Here is a 12,710-nt window from a genome sequence, read left to right on the forward strand (position 1 = left end):
GTGGACTTGTAGGAAAATACCGTTTCGGCAGAATATACTGCCTCCATCTTCATGGCTTAAAAGTCCAGACGAACGACATCGACATGTGTGAGTAAAAACGAACTTAAGCCTAATCGGCAGGCCACGAGAGAGGTTTTGGGAAACTGTAAATAAATATCCACGTTCTCAAATTTAGCAATATATGATGATGGAAGGTCGATTTCAGTGTCTCGAATGTAAACAGAAGAATTAACGAGAGCGCGGTGGATTTACGATACCGCAGTGCTTTAATGTCGTCGCTTTCAGATCATGGTGATGACGCACAAACTGGTATTTACGAAAGGAAAATGCTCAATCTTGGAGGTCGATCCATGGAAAAACAAATTCTGCATCCCGTCCCCTATAATTACCAACTCTAACTACAAAATCTATTACATATGTGGTTCGTGTAATCGTCTATTTTCAGAATCCTTTATAACGCTGTAGAACGAAGTACAGCACACATTCCCGAAACATGCAAACGAGGGAACGCGAGCTTAATAACATCCCACACGATCCAAATGTAACTAAAACTCCAGGAGCAAAGCGGCCGAAGCCAGACGACAATCGATACGATTCCACAAGAGCCCCCACTGGTGGTGCTGGTGTTGCATCCGCCATTCCCATGGTTTTTCAGCATAAAGCTAGCCGTCCCGTCAGACCACCCACCCCACACCCCTACAGAACCCAAAACCCGCGAGTAATCCCACCCTCAACGCTTAACTACGTCCACACTCGTCCATCCCGCAGCCACAAATCATTTGACCTCCGTCGCAGAGAACGGCTTAGAACACGGGCGCCTTCTTCTGCTTTCGGAAGTTCCAATAATGCCGACGATAAAAGAGAGATTCCTGAGACAGGTTGATCAAGCGAGGTTGTTAACACAAGGAAACAAAAACACGCGAGAAAAGGCGAGGCATTTTTGAGCTGAACAAAAGGGTAAAGATGTAAGAACTGGACTTGCCACATTCAAATAATGAAAGGCTCGAGTGTCATTCAGCCAACAACGACGCACTACGTAGCAACTAAAACAAAGCTCTTCCACCATCCAAATTACAGGGTGTCCATAAATTAGCGGACAAATATAGGAGCGTGTAATTATTTATTTAAAACACACACACGAAAAAATCTATTTACTCTAAACAGTCGCAGAACATTCAAGTATTCACACGTGATCACGGAAGGTTATAAGTTTTTCGTGCGTGTTACAAATAATTACACGCCCTTTCAAATCAGATGCAACTCTGGAGCCACAATACAAACGCTTCACGGTGCTAATTATAATTGTTGATGCACTCGAAACAAAAAGTTATGAAAATAAGCTTATTAGCGTCTGTCTGTCCGTACGTAACAAGATACTTCTGAACAGATTTTCACGAAATTTGGTACCGGGGAGGCATACCGAAGTGTGTCGACATAATCCAATTTTGACTAAAATTGGACGACATCTACAATCACTTTACGTGAAATTTACAAGAGTTCCTTCGCACGGGACTAAGTGGAGAATCCCCAGCCAATCGCGTAATCACGAGGTGAATCCTCCGCGATGACGGTAATAGCAGCAGACCACCCTGCTGATACCAGGCAATTTCGATGTCACTGGCACCATTAAAACGCTTCAAAAGTAAAATTCTGGAGAAAGCTCCAGAACTGTTACGCTATGCACACATTCCATAACTTGTTTGAATTTCGGTTATCAGTACAGTGAGAACCATCCATAACTGAGACAGCAAAAGAACATATCTCGTATTTTCTTCCTCATAACACTATCTTATTAAAGCAAAGCAGAACTGGCCATCTAAGAGACCCAGGTGTTGATGGGAGGATAATATTAAAAAGTTCTTAAAAATAATATAAGAGGATGTGAAGTGGATTCAAGTGGCTCAGTACAAGTTCCAGCAGAGAGTTCTTCTGAAAATGGCACTAAAACTTTGGGTTCCATAAAATGTTGGGATTTTCTTGACAAACCTAGAAACTATCAGTTTCTCAAGAATTACACTCCATGGAGTTTATCTGTTGTTCATTAAAATAATTCACCAGTCATTGTCACTATTTCAAAGTCATATCTTACTTCAGAAATTCTGTCACATCGCGAGTACGTTAATTGTGGCAGATAATCAATTTCAATAATGAGGGTAAGGCAATTTTATAAATCCATATCTCAAAGACTGCAAATCATAAAGAAACACTGTTTGATCTTATCTGCTTGAGAATACAGTGCACACAGTATACTGAAAATCCCAAAGAAAAAAGGCGTTGTATGCAGATTGTTCTCTCAAGGACGCGCAATTTTCCATCCAAACAACTCAGGACAGCAACTGCTTTCTAAATACGGAAACGGTTTTCTGAAGAGCTTTATTCTGATATGCCCTCTCACAGCATTGCACGTACACATAATATCAATGTGAAACAAATACTGTGCATTTATTTACATCATTTGGGTGTCACGTCTCAATGGGTAAAACAATTTGTTTTCTGTACAGCACAGAGTTTTGCTTGCTGGATTTCAAAGACCTTGGTGTTGTTCTCTTCAGAAGTATTTACCAACAAATAATGATAAAGTAAATTTAACTCTGAACATCCGCAGTTACATTAATTCTATCTGTACTCACAATGAATGTTAAATGTATCTAAGCAGCTACAAATCTTATTAATCCACTACCAGATGGATATGAGAGGTATTTTTAGAAGACACAGCATGAAATCAACCACTGCTGATACAGATCCAAAAAGGTTAACCCTCACAAGACTCACTAAAAATATTCATAAGTGAAATACGTACGAAGCTGCTGCTGCCTAACCTAACCTAACGAACGCATCTGCAGGTATAGAGATTAATTAACAAAAGAAACATATTTACACAAAGTAAAAACAGTTGTAATATCTGATAACGTATTCATCCGCTACATCATACTCACACTCCTTGATTCAAAGATGCAGTGTCTGGCATCGTTTGTATCCTTTGACGAATGTGAAAACAAAACGTACAACAGGAAGTTATCACTTTCACTGATTTAGTAAGTCTGACATTCACATTCCCACCTCCCAATGAAAGTTACGTTTATTCATACGATACCGTGCGGAAGGATAACGCAGTTGTGCTTGCCAAAAACCGTGGCGATAGTTTTGCTGGAAGCCAACGATTCACGCAAAGAAAAAATATTGATTCTGTTTCACTTAAGATTTATGATATGCCTTATAAATAAAACTTGTGTGGTTGTCACTACAGCTTTTTAAAATAAAAGTTTTGTTCACGAGCTTGCTGTAACAATCAACCCAAACATCAAACGCTTGTAGTGGGCATATGCTTAATACTGGCAAACATAAGCACATGCCATCAATAATAAATGCATGATTGATTTGTTACAACTTAAATAGTATTTGTTTGCTGAAAGTTAAAGTTTACATTCCTTCGATTCATGCTCTGTACAGACAACATTTTGGTTAACATATCTACAGCAGGGGTGGGAAAATTACAGAAATTGAGATTTTACTGATCTGCTCACAAAGGAGATTCTTCTAATTCTAATGCACATGTATGTGTGAGATACAATGTAAATTATTATTCTTCTTAAAGTGCCCATCCGTTCCGGATGTTGGCGATCAGCATAGCGATTTGAGTTCTGCCATGCTTGATTGTACTAGGGAATTATAATGGAGTGGTTTCCCGCTGCCTTCTCCATCACAGTATCACAACCAGTACAATCAGTATGTGATTGTCGCCTGTGAATATCTGGTGACGGGCCTTTAGGGAAGTCATTCTTCAATGGCCTCGCCCCAGTAATGACATAGCTGCTGCCCTATGCCATCTACCGTGACCCTGGTAGAGGGACCCTTGCAGGTTGCTACCCCTCGGGTCAAGGGGAACCCGGAGTTCGCGTAGGCAGGGGCACTCACTTCCCTGAAGTAGGACTATCTCAGAAGAGAGTTCCTACCCGCTATGATGTAAATTAAATGTTAAAAACATTTTGTTTTCAATTATATCTAAACAGTTGTTGTTATAATTATTATTATTTTTACATTTTTGAAGAATGTGCACAGAAACAAATGGGGTTCAAAACCTCTGCAGCTATCACATAAACACACCTCTCTTGTAAAATTTCAAAACCAAGTTTATCACAAAAACCATTTGTAAACCACACACCGAAGAAGTAAAAGATGGCATAAAATCCTTACAATAAATGGTAAATATGTTTTTTCTAAGATACACAAAAAATTTCCCATGACTAATTATAATTACACATTACCTAAATATAATGTGCAAGATAAGAATCATTAACATTCTAAAATTAATAATTCTTAATGCATTAAGTGCTAATAAATTGTACTCAGTGTACTCACTTTGATGTTTGTCAGCCAACATAATAAGTGTGTTTGGCAAGTCCCGCCGCCTGAAGAAACACATGACTTTTGCTTCCACATTGCCATTTGGTGTCTGAAAATACAGAAACATCCAATACTATTATCAAAATCTAAGACGCAAAAGTAATCTATTCAGAAAGAGAATAACATGACTACTAAGACAGTTTAAAAAAGGTAACAAAACTGCAAGATGAATATAAAAATATACAGTGGAACCTCAATATACCGCGCCTCGTTTACTGCGGACGCGGATATACCATGGCTGTGATCATGTTCCCCAATATGATTACATATTTCACATATATCATGGGTACTGAAGCTGTCCCCCGAAACCCGTGTTATAACGAGGTTCCACTGTATATACTCTCAAAAACATCTGAAACTCATCTATTCACCATGCTTAGAGCAGTCAAAATGCGTATTAGTGCAACACAAGTCCTCCTTCACACATTATACAGAGCACTCAAATTAATGTACATCATTTGATGGAATTTGAAATATATATTATGCTACTGGAGGCTCGTGCAAACTCAAAAATTTCAAATTATTACAATCGACAATATTCACAAATATACCAACGTGGCAGACGTACAAACATGCAGGATGGAAGCAAGACTAACGTCACTTAATACAGAGTCCTGAAATTATGTATAAAGTGAAAAGTGTGCTAATTTTCCTAACATAATTCTTTGTAGTGTACATTCAATAATTAGTTCAAGGCAAAAATCTCACTGCACTGCTGTGTTCCTAGTGGTTGCATCAAACTCCTTCAGTTCTATACTGCGAAGATAAAATGGCAAGTTGAAGAACATTTAGGGAGTAAAGCAAAATGGTGGCGGCACGAAATATATTTTCAGCTTTCCAAATCTTTGCCTTTCTCTGAACAATAATTTTCCAATACACAAATGACAGAACTGGTGGAAAAAGAAAATGTTTAAAACATATGTTCATGCATTTGGTAAAAACTGTGCTCATTTCATTTTTTTAATAAGGTAGGCAGGTAGGTAAAAGTCAACAAATAAATCTTACATTGCAAAATATGCTCATGTTTTTACATTGCCTACAACCTACTGCTACGTTTATGCTGACAACAGTGATAACAACGCCTCTAAAGTACATGTACGATTTGTTCTCAACTAGGGGCAACCACAATTAATAATTTGTAAAGTACAAGTGTGTGTTGTGGTGCAGATGATTCTTTTCCAGTCTTGTTTAACCCCACAGCCTGCGAGTCAATAAGAAACAGTGAATATGCCTTCAGGTCTCAAAAAAGTTGAGAACTACTGCTGCTCTACATATTATTAAAAATATTTATTTTTTATTATTTTTACAATTTGTTTCATATTTCAGCTGCCTTTGACAAAATCATAAGCAAATTACTGTCTTGATTGACTTCATTCTTTATGTATTTTTTTTAGTCTGTTTGCATGGATGTTCTCATAGAGGTCAAAACAGTCCACCACCTGACAATGGTCTAATTAATCAGAACATGCAGCAAAACTGAGTTCATCGCAATTAGATAATAAATACTACACTAATGAACAACAATCAAACTTTTCGACGATTCAAATCTGTTGGAGAAATACAAAAATATCTCAAATTTCACAGTAGAGCTACAAACAAAAAAGGGAAGAAAATGGTCACTGTAGAGTACGTATTCTACTCAAGATTACTATCTACTTGGACCATTCAAGGACAACATTACAGAGACCACACGTTTTAAGGTAATGATAAAGCCAAGGCTAATAGCAGTTGTACAGGCTGAGGCACTCATGCATTAAATTAAAAAGTGTATCCAAGTTGCAGAATATCATGATGATGTAAATTCTTTTACAAACAAAAACAATTGTAAACCTTGTAAAAATTACATTCAAATCAGTAAAATATGTTAAATGTTAAAAAAACACATCTCTTGCAGTGAGAAAATCCTTCTCACGAAGCATACACTTATTCAACTACGTAAAAAATTCACCACTTTTTATGCAACCCTAAGAGTCATTGCTGTGTTCACAAGAGCCTGCCGATGATCCGTCTTATAACAGGCAAATACAGCTACGATATTATGTTCTCATCTACACCTAGATCTCCAAGTGGTTTCTTCTGCATTCAAGCCAAGAAACCAGAAAAATGAAGTGTTTTCTGGGCATTGGCAGAGTACAGAGAAGGCACTGTGTGTTCTGAATTTTTGCTTATCTCCTTTTTCATTCATAGATGCCACCTATTTATTTAAGTATCAGGCTGGGTAAATCCTACAAATATTAACATACATGAAATGATCTCTCGCAAACAGAACTTGTTAATTAATAGTGCTAAAATCAACATCAAGTGGCTGTCAAAATCTTGAATTAAGCACATTTGGTTAGTTAAAACTACCTACATTAGCCCAATGCCCCTTTTAGAAAGCATTTCAAAATTATGTTAAAATAAGCAAAGTTAATGCATATCATCAGCCAGTGGTGACCTTAGTTTTAAAGATTAATGCATATTTCAATTCTCTATCTGCCACTTGTAAACATGTAACCTGTCCCAAAAGGGTTTAAAGTTCACGGAAGGTGAAATAACTTGAATTTTTTTCAAAATAAACCAGTGTGAAATAAATTTCAGATGTATTTATGACTATACCCACATAGAATTTCACATGCCCAGCTACAAGATTTCGTAACCCTTAGCCACCACAGTAAAAGGTCTAGATTTGTCTCAGAAAGCTTTCTGGTCAATGGAAGTCTGTAACTGCTAACATATAAGAACTGTTACAATCAAAACCTTCACTAGATCAATTGCCATTAATAAGGTATTTTTATTTATGCTTTATTTAATGACACAGTCAACAGCTAAACTAAGTAGTAAAGATTGCTCTCTTCTGGGTTGCTGTGCCATGTTGTCTGATAATGTCCCAGAAGACAGGATTCTTCAGACTCACCTCTGTGAAAACCTCAAATCCTACAAACTAAGTAATGTTGAATGATAGGATGAATTGGAAAGGATGTGGAAGGAAGCAGTTGTGTTCTAAAGAAGGCACTCTCCCAGAACTTGCCTGGGGGAACTGCGGAAACGGCGACAAACCTGTCATGAAGCCAGTTTCTGGGCTGAGATTTAAACATGTGACCTTAATACAGAACAGGAGTGCTAACCACTAAGCCACAACATTTGGATTAGGTGGGTAAAAAACATTCACACACAGTTATACTATAACCAAATCTTTTCTTATATATAAAGAAGGGCAAGTACGCTAACAGTAAAAATACATATCACATCCAAATTCTGACTGGGTAAATATGGACTAGCACAGAGCCAACTAAAAGTGTAAATGAATAGTCTGTGTTAAACTGTTCTTTTGGATTATGTCCATTTTCTAGGTGTTATTAAATCCACAGCATTTTTGAAGCTGGTTCTACTTTGGTTGTCAGGTGAAAAGGAGAACTCAGTCGAGCCAGTCTCAAACCTGGACGACAACGTTAAAATGTCACATATAAAATCTGTGGACAACAATATCTGCAAAAGATAACTCATAATGCTGGCCCCAGTATAAATCTTTCTACTAACCAAACCCATCTAAGATAGATAAGACCTCCACTTCTAAGTCACCAACTATAAAGTTTTGAGAATATAAAATTTAAAATTGGGTAAAACTGTAAATAATATACACATCTAAAAAAGGCTGCATTGATATAAAACCAGCTGGAACTAATCTATCTGTTCAGCTGAGTTTATATTCACACAGTTTATTTTTAATGTGTATATTATTTCCAGGTTTACACAGTTTAATATGGTATACAGTCAAAAAATTATAACTGGCAACTTGAAAACATTAACCCTCTCTCTCACAGTCGAATTTGGGTTGCAAAATAATTCATACCTGGGCCAGTGCAGGAATTATGAGTTATCTCCCACGGATGATTGTCATGCAAACTTCCCTGGCATTTTAACCTTGACCAAAAGGCCCAAGATATTAGAATTTGTCCTCTTTTTCACCTGATGACTAAAACAGAACCAACTTAATAAAAAGGCCAAAAGTACAATTCAACACAATATATAGCGCCATCCTCAGAAACCTTCAAGCTTCAATAAATAATCAGATATAAATCATTATAACACATCTTAGATTTATAAAATATGCACCAACCAAAATCAAGATCTAGTACGACACACGGAATTTATAAAACAAAACATTTCACCTTATTTAATTCTTCTATCCTTCTTATCTGGTATGGTGATGTGGAAGAAGTTTCAAAGTAAACATAATCTGAAATGACAATACAAGAATGGTTATTAAAACCTCTATTCATAAAATGTACTTACACAATTAAAAATAGCATCTGTAAATAAAACCAAAAATGCTGTGAAAATGAATTTCACAAATCAGCTACCACATATCTTGATAATAAAGTATATATAAATGCAAATATAAGGCATATATATAAATAAGGAAAGGTACATAAGACTTGAGAAACTCTCGTGGTGGCTGTATGCAAAGAAGTCTTCTTGGGCAATCGGCTGTGTGCAGAGTTGTGACCCGGTGTCTCCGAAACATTGGATCACAACTCCAATCACACATGGCTGATCATCTGCCTCCTTGCAAGGAAGGGAATAAATGTAAGAACCTGGTAGAAAATAAATAAAAATAAAACTTAGTATTTGAATGTGGCACTGAACTAACTCAAGGCATCTTAATACAACAATAGCTAATAAATTGCCAATTAAATTAATATGAGAAACATTACACATGTGGGAACAGTAATATGAATAAAGATGTTCTGGCAAGAGCCTACGTTGGCCGGATTCATTTTACATTCATTCATTTTCAGACACCAATATATATCACAAAGCAACAATAAGAGTGATGATTAAGTTCCCGTGCAAACACCCCCCCCCCCCCCAAGAGCACTCATTATGTGTCCCATGACTGTACGAGCTTGGTCACTGCCTTCCTTCAAACACCTATGCCATGCACAGCGAGCTCTTCGTGTTCTTGCAAGTGCACAGGTACTTTTTAGTCACCTGTATTGCTCAGTGATCTGCGTTTGTGCATTACGCATGCCAGTATAGACTCCAACAATCTCACAGTATTCAGACATAATTCCATAATTCAGTACCATGGCCATGGCTGCAAAAATATGCTCACCAACTAAATACAAGCAAGTTTACCAAGAACATTGTAAATACATTCTTACTTAACCTCAACCAAGAGTATGCACGAGTGATTTTGTTGGGTAGCAGATAGATGCTATTAGTGTTTCTGGAGTCCTACCATGCAAGTTTGTAATTTTTCAGATAATACTTCCACACCAAAATTCACACCCCTACTTCAAATGTTCACTTATCACAGAATACTAAATACAGGTTTTGTGCCACATTACTCCTATATATTTCCCACTCCCAAGAAGTGGAAGAAAAGAAAAAAAAATACTATCAGTTGCAAAATAGAATAAAGTAGTAACAAAAAGTGCAAGCCTTTAAAGTTCTCATCACACAAAATTTAAAGGCCTTAACCAGTACAGTTGAATCTAAGCGACTAGTATAAAAATCTGTGGGGGGGGGGGGCATCAGCTTGTATGGAGTATAAAATTTAAACTTTATGAAAAATGGCATGTCACAGGAAATATTTGACAACTCCTGTTCCAAGACATTCATAGTTTTACAGCTGCATAATTTGTGACTATTCCTTTCACATTTAGATAGAATAACTGAACCATGAACAATGCCAAAACATGTAAACATAAGAGGTACATGCCAGCTCTTCGGAGAGAATAATTTTCCTGATGATCAAAAACCATCAATAAGAAAAGTTAACATCCACAGAGCACATCACAGATTTAGTTAAAACAATATTCTACAGGTAATGGGTCTGTGTTTAATTAAACATCACACCATGATGTATGGAGAAGGAAGGTATAACTCCACACATTCACAGCCTTAGAATAACATGGAGGCAAATGGGCACCTTTATGCTCCAGCCACTTCAACTCAGAAGAATGAGCCCCCAGTAATTGTTATAAAACAGAAGAATGAGTAGGATAAGCAAATTAATATTTTATAACATCACATTAAAACTAAATTTATTAACTGATTCGTTAGGTGGTTCATTCACTTAATCTGATTTTGGCATTTTCTATTTGCATTGTTTTGTGCACTAAGAAGCTTACAACATGAGACACAATGGAAGAGATTAAAAACAACTGAAAATAACACTTTCTTTAAATTTGGTTTGGTATATTATGTGACACTAGCATCACTCATTCTTAACCTCAGCACTAGATAGGGGTGAGAGGTCAGCGTCACACCCAAGCCGCACTTTACCCGCATGAAATGACCCCGGTACCCACTGGACAGGAGGCTGGGTGACCCCAGAGCTGGTCTGGATGCAGAGGCTAGAAGAAAAATCCTCTGCCCCTGTCACGGATCAAACCCCAGTTGTCTAGTCCGTAGCCAGTAACTATAACTATACTGACTGAGATACCCCAGGTCCTCAAAGCGCTACCCAATCAAATAAAATTTTTTGGTTAGGTTTTGATAAAATTCACAGCATTACTGGAAAATCTTCTCATCGCGTGTTAACTGCTATGAAACAAACAGAGAAAAATAACTCCATACATTACCATTCTTGCTGACTTTTTGCTATTAATAACTGCAGTAAACTGTCAGAAGAAAATTGGGTTTGAACATAAATGATATAGTATACACCAACATACTCATCAGCAGTACGAGTTCCTGCCTGTGCTGACGCAATGACAATGATAAAGAAAGTGTTACAACACAGAATATCACTACAAAGAACAACACAGCCCTTTTGCCTTTACATTTCAGGTAGTAAAGTATAATCACACATTCAGTGCACTTCACTTGAAAAATAATATATCAAAACAACTTCTAGTGCAAGAATCTATCACCTATATGCAGCAGGCAATGAAATTCCATTTAATAAACTTCAATAAGTGAAGGTAAACAAATTATCTTCAATTTCTAGTATGAAGTTCAAATTCATGTTTCTTATGCATCAAAATTTATTTAAAACATTCCACAACCACTGCAAATAGTTTGTTTACAAATGCCTCGATAAAAAATGTCTTAATAAGAAACTACTGTGAAACTTTATCTACAAGCACATTTCTAAATGTTTCCAAGATGAACAAAAGTGAGAGTGAAATGTGTAATTCTAGGTTATGTTAGGTTACAGTTGAAATTGTTATTACAATTCACATAAATAAAAATGTACACCTGCTTTTCTTCTTCTTCCTTATCCCTTCTAACATCTGTTCTTAGTTTATTCTGTAGATGCAACAAAACCTCACTACAGTTTTTCCCCAGTCAAAAATACATAAATTCCAAACCTGACTATATGATAAATTATAATTCCATACATTTTCTGAAATCTCTCAACTCAGCAGTATGAAATAGATTTCTCTATATATCCAAACAAATGTATATTATTATTAAATTGTGTATGATCAATTTAGTTGGTTATTACTATCATTAACATTACAAAAGGGACTATGCATCTCATGCAAAATGCTCTAAATAAACTGTACAAGTGATGACAGTCACATCAGAAAATTCTGGAGGGTTTACTCCATTAAAATATTATTATAACAGTAGTAGAATTCTTCTATTGATAAGGGTACTTCCGTATGCAAAATAAGAAAGCATCGTCAAATGGTCGGTTATCTGGTGACCAAAACAAATGATCCTCACTTATTTCCCTACATATAGATGCTTTGATTATAACCACCATTATTAAGTATCATGATATCAATACTGATGCTTGTGCTACGTAAACAGGCATTAATTATAAAACTTAATTTATTCATGAGTGTAGAAAAGTTGTTCTAATGGTCTTGGGGAAAACAATAAACGGTCCAAAATTATGTTTGGACGCTTAACACCTAGCATGCTGTTACTGTATCTTATTATAAAATAGTTCCGCGGTACAATGAAACGTGACATGACATGATTTGATCATAGTAGATTAAACTGTTGTGCATTTACTGCAGTAAAGTAGTCACTCATTTGAAACAACAAAAATAACTGAAATGCCTCAACAAGAACCTCATCATAACAGCCAACAAAAATATCAATGCGCACGCAGCAACTTATACTGTAGCCGGCCCTGCTATTTAAAACTTGTGTTATAATATTGTATATTTCCTTCTTACCTCCAACTCTATACATATTTGCTGTCATGGTGCTGTCCACAGTGTTCTAGTGCACCTTACAAAGTAACTACATTTAACACTAATAACATTTAAGTCTTTGAGCATATAATTTTAATACCCGATCACATAGCTTCCTCACAGCAACAACTCGCCATTTTCTCTCCTGCCTGTCTTCCTGCT

The 12,710-nt window shown here is 36.5% G+C and overlaps 1 protein-coding gene across 2 annotated transcripts in view; it reads right to left on the reverse strand.

Annotated features, from left to right (window-relative positions):
- The window catches only part of MTA1-like (metastasis associated 1-like), a 70,144-nt gene extending 57,434 nt beyond the window's left edge, over positions 1-12,710 (reverse strand). For both annotated transcript variants that reach the window (XM_022062664.2, XM_022062654.2), the window contains exons 1-3: positions 12,531-12,710; positions 8,556-8,623; positions 4,360-4,453 (exon numbers count right to left, since the gene is read on the reverse strand). In XM_022062664.2, the coding sequence (XP_021918356.1) occupies positions 4,360-4,453; positions 8,556-8,623; positions 12,531-12,558 (190 nt within the window). In that variant the 5' untranslated portion in view covers positions 12,559-12,710. The remainder of the gene's footprint in view (positions 1-4,359; positions 4,454-8,555; positions 8,624-12,530) is intronic.

The sequence above is a fragment of the Zootermopsis nevadensis genome, unplaced genomic scaffold (assembly GCF_977971745.1).
Source record: "Zootermopsis nevadensis isolate Lab colony 2312 unplaced genomic scaffold, Znev_1.0 Znev_ptg000007l, whole genome shotgun sequence".
Classification (NCBI taxonomy): Eukaryota; Metazoa; Arthropoda; class Insecta; order Blattodea; family Termopsidae; genus Zootermopsis; species Zootermopsis nevadensis.